At 34.2% G+C, this 22,591-nt stretch overlaps 1 protein-coding gene across 1 annotated transcript in view; it reads left to right on the forward strand.

The window, feature by feature from the left end:
• LOC110371983 (uncharacterized) overlaps positions 1 to 22,591 on the forward strand; it is a 138,999-nt gene that overhangs the window by 78,460 nt on the left and 37,948 nt on the right. The window contains exon 3 of the mRNA XM_021328478.3: positions 7,093 to 7,205. Within this exon, the coding sequence (XP_021184153.3) occupies positions 7,134 to 7,205 (72 nt within the window). The 5' untranslated portion in view covers positions 7,093 to 7,133. The remainder of the gene's footprint in view (positions 1 to 7,092; positions 7,206 to 22,591) is intronic.

Below are 22,591 nucleotides of genomic sequence, written 5' to 3' on the forward strand. Positions count from 1 at the left end.
GAGGAAGTGGTCAACAATAATTCCATAACCGGCACGCGCATCTAAGGCGCCAAAAGGGGTCGGAGCGTCTGAGCGGGGCGAGGATAACAATACGCGCGCTAGCTTATAACTAAAAGTCGTAAGCGACAAAATGGTTTTGTAATTTTAATATTTAGAATTGATAATTTAATAAAAATTCCTACTACCATTTTAAAGAGTATGTATATACTCAACTACTAAAAAAGTTAAGAGGCTTAAATCGGTCCCGTTTGCCCATAATATGTGAATCTCTTTTTAAAAAGAGGTATGTTTGATATATTTTTCTCTGTTATAAAAGTTACCTAATCATGTTTCTACAACTAACAAAATAAGGCTTATATCATGAACTTTCAGGTAACCAAGTTGTATTTTGATCCGTTTTGTATTTACTGAGAAAAATTGACATCCTTGGCGCCAAAAATTCCAATTCGTCCTCTTAAAATAAACACTCCTTGAAAAGGAGATTAGAATCTATAATTTGCAGGAAATCGTAACATTTTTTTTGGAGTTCATAAGAAAAAAGGCACAATGAGAATACTTTAAATTAAACATACTTTTTTTTGTACCTATTAATAGACCATTTTACAGTATTCTTGTTCTTTGCATACATAATAATTGAATTGTTGATATCTACTTGTTGTAGCTTTAGGTCTATTATAAAGAGGAAATCTTTTTTAGTTTGTCCTAGTTTCCGAAACTACTGAACCGATTTGAAAATCATTGCTATGAAGATACATTATTCCCTCGTGACAAAGGCTATATTTTAGCCAGGCACGGGAAGAAGTTTCCACTAGACGTGGAGAAAAACAGCTAGAGTCCATATAAAGGTGTTATTTTTCAGGAAGTTATTCTTCTGTAAACACTTTACCGTGGATATTCCTATATTACTTACGGTAAACCTACGCAATATTTTACACTTTTATTAAACGAATATTGAGTCACCTCAATAAATTGCTTTTGGAACTTCTGTTGCACCCACTTATGCCTTATTAGGGTTCAGGGTTATGGCTCAATCCACAGTTTCTTTTGTCATTCCAAGTTTATTTCTTATTGGCACAATAACCATATAAAACTGACTGAAATCAATATCTCTTTGGTTACGCAAAAACTTCTAACTGGCCAAACTTTTATTAGACTTAGGTACTTATTGTTATAGTCTTATAGTAGAATATAAAAGTGTTCAAATCTGTTACCCATAATCAAACGATTTCACTCGTTTCTGTAACAATTTCCCCACAATTTGGGAACTGTCAGTGGGACAATGTCATTAACTTCGATAGTATGTCAATAGCCAGTAGTCGTTAGTACAATAGAAAACGAGGTGCATCGGAAAGTAACACAATGGAGGTGATTGTGGTGACGTCAGTGAGTACGCCTAGAGGCTTGGAAACTAATGCACGTTTTTGGCTTTACTGGTAGGCAATCTTAATGAGTTTGCGGTAGGTCCAAAATGAGAGCATTGTCATTACTTTTCAAAGATGTGAATGAAAGAATCATAATCTGCGTTGCCTTTTTCAAAGAACGTGGAGGTTAGCTTCCAGTCTAACCAGATGCAGCCGAGTACCGGAGTCTTACACGGAGTGACTGCTCATCTGAGTTCAACCCATTTACCAGAGCTACCCGAGAACGAGTGTCAAAGATGTTTAAATAACAGCCGAATGTAAGGCAATGAACGAAGCAACTGTAATACGATACGAAAACTTCAAGAAATAAAACTGCAAAATCATACATTTGATTAACATTGTAAAAATGATGAAAAGTGGTGTAACACTGATATTGGAAATGCAAACAGATAATGATTCACATGAATGTCACGTTCAATGTGCGCATGCTTTATCGTGACGATGTAGTTAGCAACGTTCGAAAGAAATATTTTGATAAAAGTGACCAAGGCCGACAAGGAATGCATGTAATTGTATGATGTTCTTTATGTCATCGTCACGAAGTTCAAAGACAAAGTGAATCATGACCCCATAAAGTACCTATTCAAAACCGTTTAAGAAGTCGAAAGGAAAGTCGAATGGAGATAGAGTACTTCCAAAAAATTAAATTGACTTCAAGATGATTTCTACCAAACCAACCAGCTTACAGCCAGCAACCAGGGGTTAGCCTAAAGTCTAAAGTCTAACTGGATGCAGTGGAGAACCAATGTTATAAATAGAGCGACTGTCAACTACGCTACCTATCTGAACTCCACAACCCCCGACTACAAGGATCCCCAAGGAAGATTGTGTTTTGATATCTAGTCAAGTTATCCTTTTTTTAGACATGTCGCAATTTCGTAACTTCACAGCGAAATGTTCCAAAGCCATTGCGATTACCATGGTGTAGGTCACACTACCCACAATTACGTGAAGTGGCCATATCTTGAACTCGTCACGTCTCGATAAGGTCATGTTCTAGAAAACACCATTTGGCAACATAGCAACATGGCAACCGCTTGCAAAACAATATCGCTCCACATCAGAAACATGGAAAAGATAATTATATTAATGTCGCAACTATAAAAATGTTTGTATAATATTTCACCTTGGAAATGTAACGCTATGGGTTTTTGTACTTTTTGGTACGTTTCGGTTTGTGAATTACGATCTGGTGCATGGATAAATTAAGAAATATTTAAATGCTTGTATGTATTTTGTTTTTAATAAATCCCGTTTTCCCTTTCACTAGAAGCATAATGGCATAAGTGTGTTACTTTACTCAAAAGAGCCAAAAAAGAGCAAGGTGCTAACTTAAGCAAAACTTCTTGTAAGATTTAACTTAGAGTAGCAGGATCCATAATTTCTTTGGGTAATAGAAAAAATAAACTTCTTTAAGCAAACAAACGATGTGTAAAGTTCTCGCCTATCCGATGGTGATACACCTAGACCGTGTAATAAACAATGAAAAGTGGTGGTCAACAATGCATGCATTTTTTGCTGAAACTTCCCACAATTTTAAACAACCAGCCGACATAAATAAACAACAGAAAAATACACATAGGGCTATAGTAAACCAGCCAGGCTTTTTTTTGAAAAGGTCATGAATTATGTCTTAATCAAACTCGCTAATCAGCATCACTTTTCCCGTTTATATTATGTAATTTTATATGGAATTAAACATATAAATACACATGGATTTTCATGTTTAAAATATTCGACGAGGATCGAAGATAAATGCCAATTTTTTTAATGCCACAAATCTTCAATAAGCTGCTTTCAGCTTTTGTTTACTTTGACAACCTTAAACTACTGTTGTACTGCCCAAGCAATCAAGTAGACTCATAGTATCGTGATTGTGCCGAAAATTTTGCACTTTTGATTTCAAATAATGACGCATAAGTGCGACTTTCGCTAGCCACATCTTTATGTCATTGGGGCATTTCTTTTGAGGTCACAATTATGTCATTAGCCTCAAATTGTGACTGTGCGTTGTTGATTTTTTTCAATGCTACTGTTTGACAATAGATTTAAGGTGTGTGGTTTTTTGCAGTACATTATTGTCATGTTCTGTTTCTCATAAAATTTAGGCTGTGGATTGCTTTTGATTTTGTTTAAGTTTAGTGTGTCAGAGGTTTCGAAAGTCTTATGGTCTTAGCATATCTACATAAGTACTAACTATTCAATGAAGCCGTTTTAGGTTCTAGAAAAATATCATCGAGAATATTAAAGTGGAATTCAGTGCCTATTTTAAATAATGATCAGCCATTACTATTAATAATGATATCCTTGACTAATCATAACAAGGAAGAAATAACTACATATGTCGAGGTAACTACTCAATTATGCGTAAAAAATAAGTGAAGCTCGATTCCGACTAGTTTAGCTGTATTTTTTTAAAACTTTTGCCTGACCTTTTGGTGAAAAGTAGCTTCTACACTAGACACACAATAATGTGAAGAAAATATTGCCCCAAGAACTAGAGATGTCAAAAATCCGATCATGAATAGAAAATGAAATAATATGTAGGTACTACAGTAACGCGAATATGAAAAAGCCTTACATGTAAGTATTAACAGTAACTCAAAAACAAATTGATGGAAATACCTAAATTCCGATGAGACATCGAACCATTTCAAACAGAACCCTAATAAACAATATAATAAGCAAGAAAAGCAATAGCAAGGTGATATTAAAACTCAAGCTACTTATTCCTGACCTCTGAATAATAACATACCTTCGTATATATCATACATGTTCCAAGTGCATGCATTTTTGCACGCTTCACTGAAACTGACGTAACGACGGCTAGGTGCGGTCACTTAAACTAGCGTGTCTGATTATGTATCATAATTGTACGAACAATAATTATGTTAAACTTAACCTAGGTAAACGATATAAGCGAAACTGTGTAGAGGTATCAATTAATGTTGTGGTGCAAATGAAATTGACGATTGACGCTCATTTTGCAAACTTACGGACGGTCTTGAGAATTTCAGAGACTGCTAAAAGCATTATGAGATTGGTAATAGGTTTGCACATACAATTTTGTCACATGAAACTTTGAGAAAATGTAATGTTTATATAGATGAAAAATGTGCAAGTAATTTCATGATAAGATCATATTGACCAGACTTCAAACCAGAGTAATTAAACTAACGAGAAAAAATTGCTACAATTTCAAACATTTCCGTAGAAATTAATTTCTGCAAACGGATACATGGTAACTAGAAATCAGCGTTAACTAGTAATTTTATTGTAGCGATAAACCTCTGAATATTGGACTGGAACTTTCTAGAAATGTTTCTAGCCAATAAATAACTACCTACGATAATCTAAGGCTGTTTAAATGTCTCCATTGTGGGTTATACTAATTCCTTTGTGTAGCATTTACCATTACACCTTAGATAGTGTTGTATTGTGTTTCTAGGTTTCCGGGGTCGGGAATAACCTTATCTGATGTCGATGTTCGATCACAGATTATATATCGATATCGATATTTAGGCTTACCTTTCCTAACATTTTAAATTCAATTTGAAATGTTCATGATCAAATCACTTCCTTAAAAATATCTAGGACACTATACTATCCACATATCCATAAATCCACACTGTGAAATGTGCATTAATAAATAGGTAACAGATTATATTATGTGTACCTATTTTATTGAAAATGTTTATCTACCTTTCATAAATTAGAGATAAGTAAGTAATGGCTATCTCTGCGCTTATTTGATAAATCTTGCAAAATGCTGTGATTATAATTCTGAAATTCTATCACCTAGAGGAAGGAAGTTTGAATTTCTATAGTTTAGGGGAATTACATATGAACTCTGAACCGCAAACGATTAGAAATTCTACAGGTACCTATCTAATAATTTGCACTTCCGTATTTTCCATTGCAATATTATCTAATATTGATCCGAAGTCTTATGTAAATGACAAACAATACTCATTACTCTTTATTGTTTCTGTTAATTAAACCTGTGATTGCGTAACGGAATTTATTTTCCGATTGTGATTCCGGATAGTGCGAATAGTTGTCTTGTATAACTTTGAAACATAAGGTGATCTTCACACTGCCCCGCATCACGCTGCATCTTGCGTGTCGACGCACCTACGCGCGTTCCTGCGGGAGTGCAGATCTGCATCATCGTGCGGGTTTTTCACGCACTCACGCGCGTAGGTGCGTTTTGTAAATTCACGCACAGCGGCTCTCATCGAGTTCCATTTTCAAATATACACGTCACGCCCATTCAAAATCACGCGCGTCACTGCGGGATCAGTGTGCCATACCTTGCGTTTCGCCCCGCACCTACGCGCGGGGGTGCGTGTTTCTCCGCATGTATGTGCGTGATCCGCATGAACGCGCGTGGATGCATTTTCAGTGTGTTGGACTATGCGTGTTTTCCATACAAACGGAGATATTTCCATACAACGGAAAAAAACGCATCCACGCACCACGCTGCATCATGCGGGGCAGTGTGATAATCGCCTAAATAAGAAATATTTTTTTTCAAATAGTCCGGGGAACGGGATTTTTTTATCGATAAAAATCCCGTACTAAATGTAACATCACTAGTTAGTACTGGCACACTCATTACCGCGACCTGTGTGGGAATTGTCTCTGCTAGGAAGCAGGGTCGTTGACCCCGAGTGCACTGACGCGGCGCGTCATACGGATGCGCTTGCGATGCACAATCGTGGCTTGAAGTTGTGACTTTTTTGTACTATGGTTCGTTTATTGAACTTTGAGTGCGGATTGATTATAGGGAATGATGTTTTGTAGGCGTTGTAAATTACGAGTTTAGTATTGTTGGATTTTCTTTTGTTTAATCGTTGTTGTGTGACCAGTTAATCGCGATGTTTTGTGTTTAAGGCAGATTAATTCAACAACATTAAGCCGCAAAATATAACGAAGAAATTAACTGCGAGCTTTTTTAGGAGCAAGCTACTAAAATTGGTACTAAAAGTTATATTGACGTACATCACACGTCCATCTCTCCTCCTACTCTGTATTTTATTGGATCATTATTGATTTATAGATATTGTGACAGCTATAGCAACAGAACCATCACAAAGTTCAACATCAAACTTTCATCCACATCTCTGTATTTCTAACACCCAATTTCGTCATCTACAAACCCTTTAAGGTCATTGTCTGCGTTTCCGATCAGGCCAGTTCATGAGTCACACTTCGTCTCGGTAGTGAAACTTTTTGCAGAAATGTTGTGGTAGTGAAGCCTTCGCACGATCTCGCGCCATTTTCCTTAGCACATTGAAAAGTTTGATAACATTTTCTACGAACTAGGTTAAATTTTGGTTGGCCTAAAAGTGGCTATTAGTTAACTTATGATAGTCATTGTAAAGAAGATACACTATTATGCATGCAAAAGGCGTCAAATGATTAACTTTACAGAACAAAGGTAGGTACCTATTTGATAAGAAATGGGCAGAGGGTGTTGGTCTACATAAACGCCTATAATTCTACTTTGATATAGGTACAATAATTTGAATTTTACAAGGCTAATCAGGTCCCTCTTGTAATCCTAAACTTTAATGTTCACAGCAATGAGCCTACCACCATACCGGTGGCATCTAGTATTAAGCTAATAACACGACCTCCTTACTCAAACTAGGTTCTATTGTTTCAGAGCGATGTCGCGGTGGAAGGGTATACTGAGGTAGCCGGCAGATGGCAGCAGTCAGCGCGGCGATGTTCCGACCCGGGGGCGGTCTCGACCCCTCCTGCTATGCGACGCAACGGGTAAGTTCTGATGTTCAATCATAGATGGCGCTGTTTTCAAGTTTGAATTATTAGAAGGTTTTAGCGGGAAAACTCACGGAAAACTAGTAGTTGAAAAACTCAGTTAACTAAAAAGATTACTTTTTGAATGTTAAGGAATAGTTTTCAATATTTTAGACCGAGTTTAGAAACAGAATGTGTACCGTAGTATTTTAATTACGATGACGGCATTCTTTAGTGCTATGAACTATAAAAATAATGGTAGGTCATCAAGTTGAAATGATATCCGGCTTCCGAATAGTTTGATGTTATTAAAATACATGCCTTTATTAGGATAAAAATAATCACAGTTTAAGTGGCTAGAATGAGGATTAAATTTTTCCTCTATAAACGTTGTACACCTATGTTTATTTTTCCGTTGTTTCTCCTTCTTGAGCAATGTAATTACATAATTTGTACCTTCACCTTCCCATATTTTTCAAACGCCCATTGTTTTTTTAAATGGCTCTTGTGTTCATCATCTGACATAACCTTTCTGCATAAGTAAACAGAGGTGCCTAAAACAACGCTCTTTGTTTGCTTATTGCGTAAATATACAGATCCTTTGCTTTAGAAAGTTTGTAGGTAAGTTCCGTTTAGTGCATTTTTGTTTGTGTTTTAAATATTAACATAAAAAAATAAAGCCTTAAATGCCTTAAGAAAGCACTGAATGAAATTAAAATATTGCGTGATCCTAATTTGTACGTATCTGGCCACTCCGCAATTTAACTTGATTTTAGAGTACTTTTATGTCCCATATAATAGGGAAAAATTATATAAAAGCAATTCTTCATGTGGAACATTTTTGAAAATAAATCAGAACTAAGTCTCTAAATTAGAGTGTTGCAAAAAAGCAATCATGTTAATATGTATTGGCAAATTAGAATGCTATAATAGTTTTACATTTTGAGCTACCTTGACCTAAAGTTAGATCACTTTAGAAAAACTGAGACATAGACGTGGTTACTGGAATCCAATAGCCACATAATAGCAACCGCAAGATTTAGATTCTCAAGGATTGTTTATGTTGATCATGACTTGTATAGTTTTTTGTTCAGCCTGTAGTGACGTGCTAGTCTATCGATATTTGATCTATCGAAAATATTTGGATATTAATTCTGATCATTTCTGCATCATTGATTAATGATTTTATTCTATGAGTGACCTTACTTTACCTACACGGTCGGCACATTTTAGGCCCCATTGGATCGTCTTTTGTTAAACCCTCTGACGTTTCACTCGTCCAATATGGCGGATGTTTGTCCCGCCATAACGTTCGTGTAATGAGCTGTTTGAGAAACAATTACCGTTACTTCGGTCAAGTCGTGTGTTAACAGAAACCGCTTTAGAACGTTTGAACACCTTTCAAGTATTGACGGATTTCGTATCCATTTACTTTTCAAGACTCTCAAGTCAAAAGGCAGTATTATTGTCGTTATGTGGAAAATCTTTACTGGAATGCATAATGCATGATTAAATTTAGAATAATGACTGAATATTGCTGGATAGTCATTTCAGTGCCGCTTTATGAAGAGTATTCTGAATTTGTGCCAGAGTCATAAGTCCTAAAATACCTGATACATATTGAACTAAGTTTGAATGACACTCAACGCAAGCTTGACATCGAAATACTCAGCAAGCAACTAAGATAAATAATGATAGCTTGATCAAGAAATAGGTATGTAGGTACATCAAACCAGCAAAAGGCGAAAGCTAGATAGCAATAAATAAAATCATACCACGCAAAGAAACGCGTCATAAACGCCTCTTACGACAGCTCCATTGTAACTGCAATTATCTAGTTGAAGACTCAGATAGATCTCGCAGATAAAACTATAATATCGTGCGAACATCTGTAATGAATGCAAAAATTTTCAATTGAAAGAAAAGTGAAAATTTTCTAATCGTAAGTGAAATGGGCACAGAAAAAGCGGTGGAGTACCTATGTGTTGTATTATCGCGGACTTTCCCCTGTTGTTAGTGATTTTGTGATAGTAGACGACAATTGGAATTCTATTAGCAGTTGCTTTAGTCGTAAATAAGTACTCGATTTCTTAGATACGAGTATCATGATGTCTTATGACATCGATAGTCGATTTGTTACAGTAACTAACTAGCCTCAGAGTTCTTACATACCTTCTGATATGAATGAAATCTTCTGATATGAAATTGCAACTAGAGCCTCATTGACACATAAATTACAAGGATCGAAATTCCAGATGACCATCTATATTCAAAACACAAACAGTACCTACACAAGAGTCCTAATCTTGCACACCACGACTATCTACATAGAGTAGTTGATACCACACATTCTGGTATGTCCGTGTATTCAAACACTTGAACAAGGGACAATTTCCACGCGAACACTCTTTAAGCTGTGCAAACTGCACTTTGAGGAGCGTACTCTCCACTCCGGTAGTGTCCTGTCCAATCCTCTTAAGCATTACCAAATTCGCCATTGGCTAGCAAAACAATGTAGGTACAACCAGTAAAGAGGAGATTCAAGATTTGAAATGTAACAAACGTATTGTTTTTTAGTTCAATGTAGCTAACTGTAGTAATGTGACTGTAGTAATATTTCATCTTACTTCTAATAAGTTTTCTTTTGTTTTGATATCTTTCTTCCGCTACTTATGCTTTCCTTTGATTTTTAAAATTTTATGGTGCAATTATGATCCATTATCCAGGATCTACTATACTTACCACAATGGAAATGACCCAGATAAAATCGTACATCATGAAAATTAATTTCAAAATAATACAGAAAGTATAATAAAATACGAATTTCAAAGCAAATCCGAATACTGCACTCATATCTGTTGACGTTTCCTCGCATTAAAGTCACGCTTGAAACGTTTAAATTTTAATAATGGCGGTCGAATATATTTAATTTGCAACGTTTAACTTTATGACGTCACGTTTTGAGAATAAATATTTTATGCATGCATTTATGACGAGGTGGGTGTATTTCAGACTGAATTTGATAATATCTCTCTCATGTGCTATATTTTTGGGGCATTCGCCTTCACAAAGGCGAAATAAATTACCTGTAGAAAATTTGCACCAAGCACCAAAATTATTTCTAGACGAACCTGCATGGTTTCTGTTTAAGGAACATCGTTATAAAAGTTTGAATGTAATGCAAAGTTCAAATCAAAGTAATACACGGTTGTATGACATCATGAGTGCATTTACTTATCCTTCTCTTACGAGTACATATTAGGTCATCGCCAATTCAAGAATCAAATCAGAATACACTTTCAAAAATCGATAACATACTTGAACATCAATTTAAGCATTAAATAAATCCAGTCGATTATCTAACCCGCGATATTCTCGCAAATCGATTATCAGCTGAACTAATATAAGTACCCATCGGTATGCATCGATACACATACCTCTATAACAAGAATACGATTACCTCATGACCTTACTTTCGATTAGATCTCAATACCGTTTCTTAGTGTTCCACCGTTTATTTTAACATCACGACTTGTCTAGATTAAAATGAGGTCAGAGATACAAAGGATTCTCGATACAAAATCGCTATTACTTATCATTGAAATGGATTTTCGGAACAGCGATTCAAGGTAATATTATCTGTTCCGTTTTGTTGTGTTCGGTTTTCGAATGTTTCAATACTTGGGTCTGTTATTAGTAAAGTTAATAATTTAGATTGCTTTTCTTTGATACTCCTTGACAGAAGAGAGAAATAGTAGAAGATCGGGTATGCTTAAACTGAGATTCCTCATACTGAATGATAGATTCGATTTTTACTATGCTATAAAACAAGTAATCATGCCGTTTTTAAGTCCACTACCATTACAAAACTTGTAACTAGTACAGACGATTGTAAGTCAAGACCAACCTCCAACTCGATTTTTCTACTAAAATCATAACCGCGATCTCATATTTCCAGTATCCACAACCAGTAGTAGAGCCTAGGGTCACTTGACAAATTAACTGCATACTTGCATAACAAACTGGCATGCAATACGGAATTCACTTTCCTCTAGGAATGCTGTACTTGGTATGTACCTAGGTACTTAACTGTTCTGAAATCTGATCCGTTAATGAGCATTTGAGTGGTAGTTAGCGATTCAATGAAAGCAGGAGTGGTTTAATGAGTGATAAAAGCGATTCGATAATCATGTCTGTTCTAAGAGATAATTGCTCATTCGTTCGGTGTGATAATTTTACTTTATGATGTTCTCTTGTAAAAGACAAGCTCATTATCGGTCGTTCCGGGATTCTTCGATTTTCTCAGTACACTTAGAAGTACCTACATAAAGTATTTTTACTCTAACCTAAATTTTGACTTTCTTGCCAGTAAAATCTCAATAATATTTGCAGTTTAGTCAATCGTTTTTAGAATCCCCTTTTGTCTCTTGTTTTTCATTTATCATCATTAAGTTAAAGCTAAGAAAGCACTCTCTCCTTTGTTTTTGAATTCTTGGTACAATACTCTGATGATTGGTTCTTCTGCCAAAAGGAACTAGCTCAATAGCTTTTTATTGCTTTCTTAGTGTTTTCTCAAACCTGAGTTGTGTCTTTACCAAGTTTCACTGACGGTAAGTATAGATCAGCTGCTTGCCAATTATTGGAGATATCTAAACATCTGTTGGGATGGTGTGATATCTAGGAACACAAGTAGCTATATGCGATATTTTATTTGTTATTTTTTGGCCTGTTATGGATTTGATTTTCACACACTTGTGATTACACATACAAGAACAACTTATAAATAGATAAATAGATTAATATACTGCTCTTATTTTTAAAACACATAAATTTCCAATAACCTAATTAAAACAATATTCCGCTCATTCATTAAATCAGTAAATCTGAAAATAAAATTTGATTGCCTCCAAAATATACCACAATGTATCGCATTACTGATAATTAAAATCATAATGATCTATTTTGCTTCGATACACGTACGCCTTGCTACTACAGACGATACATTCGACAATTAATTTTAATTCGATATAATTGGAACTGTTCAATTACAACCAGTATTATTGATCCGATAGATATTACGCGCATCACTAAATTGATGTCAGGCTCTACAAGGCTCAGTTACGATTTAATTTTTTGTAACCTGAAAAGCGGTTTACCGATTTGAATTGCCATTCATATTTGGTTTAGAATTTATGTGAGCTTTTTTTCTGTTTGTTTTTGCAATTCGCATCGATTACGGTTCAATGGTCTATGTTCTAACCAATACTCATATCATAATTACGCAGAAAACCCGTTTCAAAACTATAAAAAAATCTGACGTCTACCTGTATTTTGTAGGCTATTTCTTGCGTAATACATTTTATTCACCGCAAACCGGCACTTCAGTAACATCACAAGTGGTAGACCCTCTAAAACTTGCAAAACAAAACAATAAACACATATTACACAAAAGTCTACAAATCAATAGTTTGACGTAACAGAAAACACACATGTATTCTATAGATACCCACCCAGTATTAAATATCAATAAATACAAAACACAAAAGCGCATACCACGATTACGCAATAGATGGCGTGAAAGGCGCAGGTGCGCGCACGCCGTTTATCGCCCAATCGCTTTCCAATTTTAAACGAGAGATAAGCTCAGAAGGTTTGTTTGATGTGTTATGATAAACGCCTTCTTGGATTATGTGGGCGGTTATACGTAACGTGATGAAGTATTGTAAGTCAATTGTTATGTTTAGTAATGAGACAATCATGCCAAATGTTATGTTTTTATTTTATTTTAAGTAGTTTATAGATGACGGACAGTCTGATACGAAAATGCAGCGTTGCAATTTTTAATAGTCATGTTTTTGTAGTAAAATAATATGTTCTTAAATATTTTTTATGAAAACTAACGAATAAGATATTGTGTGTGTTTTTTCTCAAGTGACAGATATTTTTTCTCTTAGCGACTAAGTAGAGAATTTCGGTGACATCTTGAAGATATATTTCTGTGACTTATTTTGTTGTGGTTCAACTTTTGATCATTGTCCGATGATTTTCGTATAAACTGGTTTGTAGGGCCTGTCCATTAAAATTCGGCTAATGCACCTGTTTCGTAACATTATGCAGGACACATGTCGACCACATGTCGAGTAATATTTGTAACGGTCAACATGGTCATTAATTTTGGGTACGCATCTTGAATTCGATATTTGAAATATTGTAATACCTGTGATATTCCTGACAGAAAGCATAAAATAAAAAAATCATCAATTTTTAACGAAACAAAAAATATTTTCAACATAAAAAAAATATCAATAAAGCACCTCCGTATAAAACTTTCGGCTTCAAGCGTTTTATTTGCATAAAATGCTATGGGACCACTTAAGCAATACACTCAAAGCTGATTACTATATTGCCTAGAAAATACCGATTTGCCAATGCACAATTTGCATGCTACCAGCCAGTTAGAGGCAGTTTTAAAGTTGCAGACACAATGTTGGGAGAGTTCAATGAACTTTTGACACGTTACGTATAATGACAGTTGACAGTTAAAGTGACACGTCATTCGGTAATTGAAGCATGAGTGTCGAAAAAAGTTTGTATGCAATGCCTTTTCGATAAGAGCTGGAAAATCGAAACAAGCATTGCAGACCTTTTAACGTAATTTTGTTGTTTTTGGATGTTCTTATGTAAGAACTGACTTTATCTTTGCGTTGTTTATTGTTTTTTGAAGCAGCTCTCGGTTTTATTGCCATTGCCCAGAATTTTCTTCAAAAACAATTCCGGGAAGGTTCCTTAATTACATGTGCACCTACACAAGCGCCTATTTTTCTCTGTGGCAACACGAATCAATTTGGCCCAAGATTAATTACAGTGTATAGAAATTGGAACGGCCGACTCATTCCGTCGCGAAGAGGAAGTTATAGGGAAAGAATGATAAGTTGTTCCCACATCAAAAAGATAAGAATTGATTACATTTGCGCGTAATTATTGTGACTAGGGGACAGTTTTGGGGCCCTTTTCTGGTATTGTTTTGTTGTTATTTGTTAATGGGATTTATTTGTTATACGTTGTTCGTCCAAAACGTGTCGTGGTTTGCCAAATTCTGAATGTCACTGGATTTCGTAAAAGTATCGCTTATTAAATATCCTTTAAGAAATATAAATAAGTCTGAAAGTATGAGAAAAGACGAATAATGAGTGAATAGTAATAATCATGGAGATAATTCCAAAACTTTTTCCTAGGTACAATCACTGAGAAAAATGTGTATTTTATTAATTTCAGCACTACTGTAACAGAATCACCTAGTTCAGTTTACGTAATAAACACTTGGAGCGTTTTATGTGAAAACCCAATTTTCTTTATTCTTTTTAAATAGTTTCTTCGGTAAAGTTACTTATCAACAGCCGGAGGCAGAGGTAGAAGTAATTAGTATACAATACAAATAAGATAAAAATATAGGTAAACCTACACGTATTTTATATTTAATCTTTGATTTCAGCTCCTTTAAAATAAGATACAAACCTAACACCTACACACGTATTACATAAAATTAGAAAACAAGCAACAATCGCAAAACATAATTGTCAAGCCCCGCCCACTTTCAGATCCGCACAATTTACTACAAAAGTGTTCATACTAATATCAGTTACCTAATTTCACATACCATTTATTATATAATAGACGTGTAACTGCAGAATGCCTGAGGCTTCTTTAATTATTTTACAAATGGCTGCGATCTATAAAAGCCGCCATTTGCAATCAGGTGGGCTTTACTAATGCTGCTGTTAAAATAATGTGATCGCGTTCCAATACGCCGCGGGCGTTTCGTGGGCTATTGATTCTATTTTTAATTTGTGATTTTAAAATATTGAAAAATATTTTTGTCTTAATTTATGTGCGTGACTGTACTGTACTGCATGCAGTGTTTTGTTTTTGTAAAATTTATTTGCTTTTAAAATGCACCTTTCCTTTCTTGCAAGCTGTGATAGCCACCGAAAGATTGTTTGTACCTACTAATTTCTCATTGAGCAAAGAAAATGCCTAAGAAATCTTAATAATTTTGAACTTAATTTCCTATAGTCAATCAGCCTACAGTATATAAGATTGATTATTTTTCCGACCCAAATATCGACCAATAGAATTGCACCATTCGACGTCACGTGGTACAACCTACATGGTATTATACTGATAATTTTTTGAATATTTTCTCTGGTCGTTGCTATGTCAAACTGACAGGTTGTGGCCGACATTTGGGACGGAAAAATAATCCCGAATATACACGAGCTTCAAAATTCTCTGGCATTTCCCTCAAGGTTCCCTGCAAACAAATGAAGGAGTCAAGTTTTTCAGGTTAAAAAATAACGAGCGCGAAGCGCGAGTGATTTTTCCTGAAAAACTTGACTCCTTCATTTGTTTGCAACGAACCTATCGGAAAATACCCGATAATTTTGAAGCTCTTGTGGTATTATAAGTGAAAATTCATTGAAACTCAATCGCATCATAATATTACGAAACCACAATAAACCAGTTTGGTGATGAATTTAAAACATTATAAACATTAAATTGTCGATTATGACATTCGTAGAGAGTAAGCGACGAAAGTGTAATGGGTAATTTCCGATTTCCGAGTTGTATGGTCAAAATAATAAAGTTTGGTTTCGTTTTAAATTACCCGGTGTGGAATGGGTTTCGGGTTTGGTATGTATAGCCAATGTGGTTATCGAGACCTATTCCTAGGAGAATGTAGAATTTAGAAATGCTTTCAGGGTTTTATTTTAGGTTAGATACACATCAAATATACCAATAAAAAGGTTTTGTTCTTGTGTTCGTTTAGATTTGTGATGTTTTATATAAAATCATGCAATTTTCTGGTACCAAAATAAATAAATTATTGAGGAGCAAAACGGTTTCGAAAGCAAGAAAATACCATAAAGCTCTTTCTGGAACATTAAAACTTATTGGACGATAAATCGGACGGTTAAATTTCTGAAGTATCGATACAAAATTTTACCGTTTCGCCATAAATATCGTGTTTATTATATAAAGAAACAACTTATTAAATGTAGACATATCCGCTGTTGTGACAACACAATGAAAACAGATGCTGCAACCAGTTACGGCTCTGTGAATGTGTTTAACACCACATTTCATCTGTGTGAAAAAAGTCGTCGCTGAATGATGCTTAGTCAGGATTGCGATTAGTCACGGTATGAATTTATTTACGTTTACCTCCACTTTTTATTTTATTTTTTGTGACTAATCCTTCTGATTATGGTTCCTTTTTTTATTTATTTTTTTAGTTATTTTTAGTAGTTTAGTAGTTTTATTATTTTGTCTTTAGAGCATAAATGATTTCATACCGATCGACACCCGCAACTCCTCATAGGTCCAGTTGAAAACCAGCGTCAGACACTAGCTGTCTGGCATAATGCTGAACTGGACCTTTTTGGCACAACCTTTTATTACTTTTTTTTTTAATTATTATTCTATTTTTATTTCTTTGTGTATGTATGGCTTGTGTCAATAAATATCTTTTCTTTCTTCTTTTCTTTCTTCTTTCTGTTCTCGTTTAAATGACGTGCTAAAGAGTAGTCATTATGTTCGTCCGCTTGAATACCGCAGCATTCCCGCCAATACCGCAAGATGGCGGCTTTCTTGTAATAGCGCCATCTATCGGTGCCACATGATTATGCGTGTTCATTACTGTTCATAAAATAACGTTTAGTTTGTTTATGTTTAGATGGACATTTGCTTAAAATATTTGCAGTACCAGTAATTTTAATGAAAAGCATTTCTTTTTTAAATGATTGGTCAGGAATTTTTCGCTACCTAGGAGATGTCTCAAGATTTTATTATATTTTTAGAATACATAAATTAATTTCAATCACAGAGAAATTACGCTATGTACACGTGAACTCTAAAGAATTTAAAATTCACGTTAATTGTAAAATAAGGTGTAATTGTAGTCTCTTAATACGACCAGTGCTAAAATATTCCAGGATTTCACAAAACAAACAAAAGCGTAACGTTGTTATTTAAACAAAGACCATTTTTTGCTAAAAGCTTGTAAATGTCAAAAATAAATGTGTGTTTAAACTTTTCTTTTTCCACAATTAAAAGTGGGTCACACCTTGAGTTGAGTTAATACGTTTTACGGTAATGAGGTATTGCGTCTGTATGTCTAAAGTTTTAATTATCCAGAACCGACAATTAGCGTAGTCTGAGTCTAAAAAAAAAGAAAAACGTTGTAAATACAACCTTGTTATTATGACCTATAATCGTAAAATAAATTGTGAGCTTGTGAATTTTCATTACGGTGTATTATCATAATGAGGAGCAAATATGTATCTGTCTTGAAGCCGGTTGGAAAGCAGATGATGGTGGTACTTTGAAATAAACGTATCCGCTGTAGTTTGAAATTAGATCATAAAAATGGCGCTCAAACTTTTTTTAAACAATTAGGCTTGAGTATAAGGTGTCTTTACCTGCCAGCACACAACAGGATGTAATCCGTTTTCTATAGGTACCTATAAAAGTAAACCATTCGTTTAGCTCAAAACCGTGTTATTGTTTTGAATACAAAAGTATGATTTCCTGTAACAGTGCGTTAGGTAAGAAGGAACAAAGTTTACTCGGGAAAAGTAAAATTGCGACTAAAAGGAATTAAGTCGTTGATGCTAGAAAGACACAAAAATACTTTTAAAGGATATCTCAAGGATAACCCAAAGAAGCATGTATCCTAGTCTAAGGCTGCGTCCTAGTCTGAGGATGGGGAGGCAGCCCAAGCTATCATTTGTTTCAATAGTTTCAAATAAGTATTCTTAAGCGCATAAAACATTTCTGATTCCAACTGATATTAAGTTCACAAACTATGCGGAATACAAAATAAAACAACCTAGCAGACACGTGGATGAAATATTGTGAAATAATATTTGAATAACTACATTTCAATAGATATTTTCTTAGATATCAAGTTACAGTATGGACAAGCAAAAAATGGACGTGGACATATTATTGATATTTAAGCAGTACCGATGAATGCGGATGAAAAAAAACGTGATCAAAGTATTACTTATTTGTTTTAAACATTTCTAAGCTATTTTAAAAACAAGGAAGTGTTGGTTTGGTTTTTGTAGACTGTGATAATTACTATTATTATAAGTAATTTGTTTGTTTGTGCGAAATTATATTTTGGAATGAATTTGCAATAAGAGTTTTACGTGGAGTGTGTCATTCATGCATGGTAAAATAATTTTTGGAAAGATTTAAACGAATAAAAGGCCACCCAAGTCCCTACGTAAAATATAATTAATATTTTCTATGACAACAAACATATTACCATAATGAATAAATCATAACGAACCATTTCCTAGACATTTGGTGCTAATATTTTATGAATTGGAACAAACTTCGGCCATTAATTCGTACAACAGCTGACTAGACAACCGTGTACCCTAGTGAAACTGATTTCGAAAGCGAACGCTTTGAGAATAACCTCTCGTTTTATCTTATAGTGGTATTTAGTAAATACTTTATATTATGATCGGTTTTCATGGTGAAGACTATATTTTTTTCATCGATTTTAAACCGTAAAAATATTTCCTTAAAATTAAGTTTTATTTATTTTGTATCGAATAGACAATTCGGCCTTTACTGTGGTCTTTAAAATTATAGGCCTTTGTCTCCTTGCCTTCTTCTCATAAAATTATACGGAGGTCAATAACTTACAATCAAAAGCACATATACATAACACTTACCTATTTGTAGGAATAGTCCCATTCTTACCGATGTCATGCAGTATATAAATTAGGTACTCTCAAAGTATGTCGATTATTCCATATGAATTCGGAGCGACGTATAAACATTAGAGAGATAATGATCTATTTCGTCATGGAAAAATGCGTGAGCGCAGTGTTCGAAAATTTTAAACGCAAGTAATGGTCGAGGAACTGCCTTGAAACCAAGGATTTAATAATCTTTTAGGGCACGATTATTATACCTCTTATATTTTAGCAGTGAACTTTAATATAAGTAGTGCAGTTTAGTGCTTTAAAAGTTTCAATTTGCACTTCCTTATTTTTCATAAAAGAGAAAACTTACCATTTTAAACAAACACAATTTGTTTAAGTAACTGTCTCATCAAATACTCGAGTATTACACCATCTGCAGCAGATGATATCACGTACAAAGTTGCACAAATTTTGACAGAAGGAAACACCAAAAGCTGAGCGTTTTAATCTTACCAACAAAGTTCAGCTCCACCGCATCGTGATAGAAGATATATTTGTGAAGAACTACACGAATGGTGGCTCAAACAATTCCGGTACAGCTCTTAGCTCGAGCGAGGAAACATCCCACATTTTATTGTTGCTATAAATTTCCCGCCGAGATTGTCTGTGGATTTTTATACTCCTTTAGCAAAGCAACCCGGCTTGCTATGGAAGAATTATCGCGACAGCAATCTGACTGGCTTCAATTCTACCTTCTAGAATATCTGGAAGACAACATAAAATTTTATTGCTTTAATCTAGATGGAGGAACATGGTTCGTAGTGGCGAAAGCTATATTAAATGCTGAGATACAAACTAGTGTAAACAAACGGAGTGGGTTTTATTTAAATGATGTAGTGATAACTGAAGGGTGGGTGAATGTTTTGAATATTTTTCTTTATTATTCAAGAGCATAAGACGGCTGTATACAAAGTAATGAGGATTTGTAACTGCAATTTTAATGATTTAGTAGTCCGTTTGAATGTTTACGAATGTTTTACAGATGTTTAAGTGTGTTTTTGGTACCTTTGTTATGTTTCTTTTCAATTGTTTAATTCATGTTTTTGTTTGTTTTTTGTTGAACCTTTTTATTTCGAGAATTAACTTCGTGAGGAACTTTACGACCAGTCTAAAACCTTATAGCTAATGAAATATTTTATTTTGCGTAGAGACACAAACTTCTTTCGAAAATCTAAGATATTCTAGGGAAATTACTAGGTCGTAAGATGTATAAATGTATGTAAGTTACATGACTCGGAATAAGCAAAATACTACGATAGCACAGTTTATGAATGACATAAAGTAGAAAGTATTTCTCGTAGATAGTTACCAGTTTACACTAATCAACATTATAGATTATGCAACAAAGTTGTAAGTTATTTGTAGATATTATCAGATATTTATTACCTTGTCGATTGACAATTTGTATTCATGACATTTTAAAATATAATATTTAGTACGGAAAGTTTCTGTAGCTTGTGGGGCTCATGTACTACTCTGCGTGATATTCTAGAGACCGCCTATTATGTCGCCTACTTTAATTATTTCTAATTGTTAAAGGTACCTAATAAAGTCGATCTACTTATCTATCTTTAACATTACAGTTAATAATAATCATTGAATTTTGCTGTAGTTATCCGGTCCTTTCATATCTTATTGATAGCATCTCAAGGTCCTATACATAATCAAGTATGCTTTCAAAATATCGATCAAAAATTTAAGCTAAGTACCACATAATTTAACAACGTTTCGCAATTGTTTTGTTAAAACTACAAAGTTAAGAAACGAATAGAAACCGTTTTATTGTTATTTGACATTATTAAGTTATAAGTCTACTGTTGAATTTACCGCTTTAGAAGTTTCCGCCAAAAACAACCAAGGGGATGAATTCCAATTGTTACAATTCAATTAAATGGGTTAATTGAATTGAAACGTTTCTATACAATGGAATTTCATTAGACCAGTGTACCTATGTACTTACCTTCTAATTATTTTGTTACATTTAAGGTAAATGTTTCAAAATTACCGAGTAGCTGCTGTCTATTTATATATTTATAAATAAAATTATTAAATCTCATATTTTAGAATTAGGGAAAACCTTCTCGGAAGATACATTTTTCCTCGTAAATATTCTTAATAAATTATTTTCCTCAGCTTTGTGTATATTTGTACTTACCTATACGAAACGCTTTTTTTGGTACTTCACAATCACACATAACTTCATTAATTAAAGAAATAATTGTCACCTTAGCATTCTTGGTAATTTCATTATAATAAGCTTTTTAACAAGATAATTCGCTATAATTATGAATATTAATGATTCACAGTGTAACCTTTCAATATATTACTGTTGCCCTTTGACCTCAACGTCTCTCATATTATTTTGAATATTAAATTGATGATTTTGCGAATTGCGAAATGCTCAATCGTAAAGTTTACTTGTGTTTAAAATCAACTGAGTTTGTATCTCAGTTCATTAGTGAGCTTTTGAATTCTTAGATCCGTTTTAATAGAATCAAGGGTCAGTTGCATAGAATATGGCGCCTTATTTTATATTTATCTACACGATTATAATAAAGAGGAAAAAATACCTTGTTTGTACCCTATAGTTACAGACTTTTTTTATCGTCCCACTGCTAGTCACCGGCCTCCTCTCACACGGAGAAGGACTCACGGTGTTTGTACCCTGAACCGATTTGAAAAATTATTTCACTGTTGGATAGCCCGATTAATATAGGATACATTTTATCCCGCATTTTAAAACCGCAGGCGGAAGCTAGTTAAGATTAAAGCTAAAAAGTTGAAAATATGAAACTAAATATAACACAGTTTTCCTTGAAATGTATCTTGCACCTTATTAATGCAAATGTGTAGTGTCAGGGTCTTAATGTGGTCATGGTCATACCATTTCTGCATTGCATTTTGAATACTTTGACTGATTTATTTTTAGAATACCTTCTAGTTAGTACGTGTGATTTTAGTAAGTTTTATGGAGATGTTATCAAGTTTACCTACCGAAGAAAGAAAGTATTTTTATTGAAAGTCCCGTGTGTAAATAATATAGGTAATCTGATTAAGTATATTTGCTTTTGGTCTGCATGTTTCTATAACGGGCCCTTGATTTACCTATACATAATCCCCCTTACTTATAAAAATCTCTAATCACCTTCTAAGCAACATTTTAACTAATCACTACTTAAAGTCTTAAGTAGTGATTAAATGTTAGTTAAGACATGCTTAAGCAACGTTTATAAGTAAGAATTTTCTTAAACAGCCCTTAAGTATTACTTATTTTTTAATTCACGGTTATAAGTAAGGCTAATGTTTATTTTAATGTTTATGCTGTCTGTAACATCATACAAATTAAAAAAAAAACAAGCGCAAAAAGTTTTTATTAAATCCGTTCTATCCTTATAAACCTACCTTATGTTGACAAAGAAAATGCCGAAACGGTTAAAATGTATGAAATTCAAGCTAAGTTTTTCGAGATAAAACTGTTTGAACAAAGCGTTAACCTGTGTCCCTGTTTCTGTGTTCTTTATCCGGTTATTCGCGTGTCTGGATTTCTCTTCGCCTGAATTTCATCCTAGAAATTAAAGTTGGGCTACATTCATTTGTAGGTTTGTCGCTGGAAACTTGTTT

This window comes from Helicoverpa armigera, chromosome 11 (genome assembly GCF_030705265.1).
Source record: "Helicoverpa armigera isolate CAAS_96S chromosome 11, ASM3070526v1, whole genome shotgun sequence".
NCBI lineage: Eukaryota > Metazoa > Arthropoda > Insecta > Lepidoptera > Noctuidae > Helicoverpa > Helicoverpa armigera.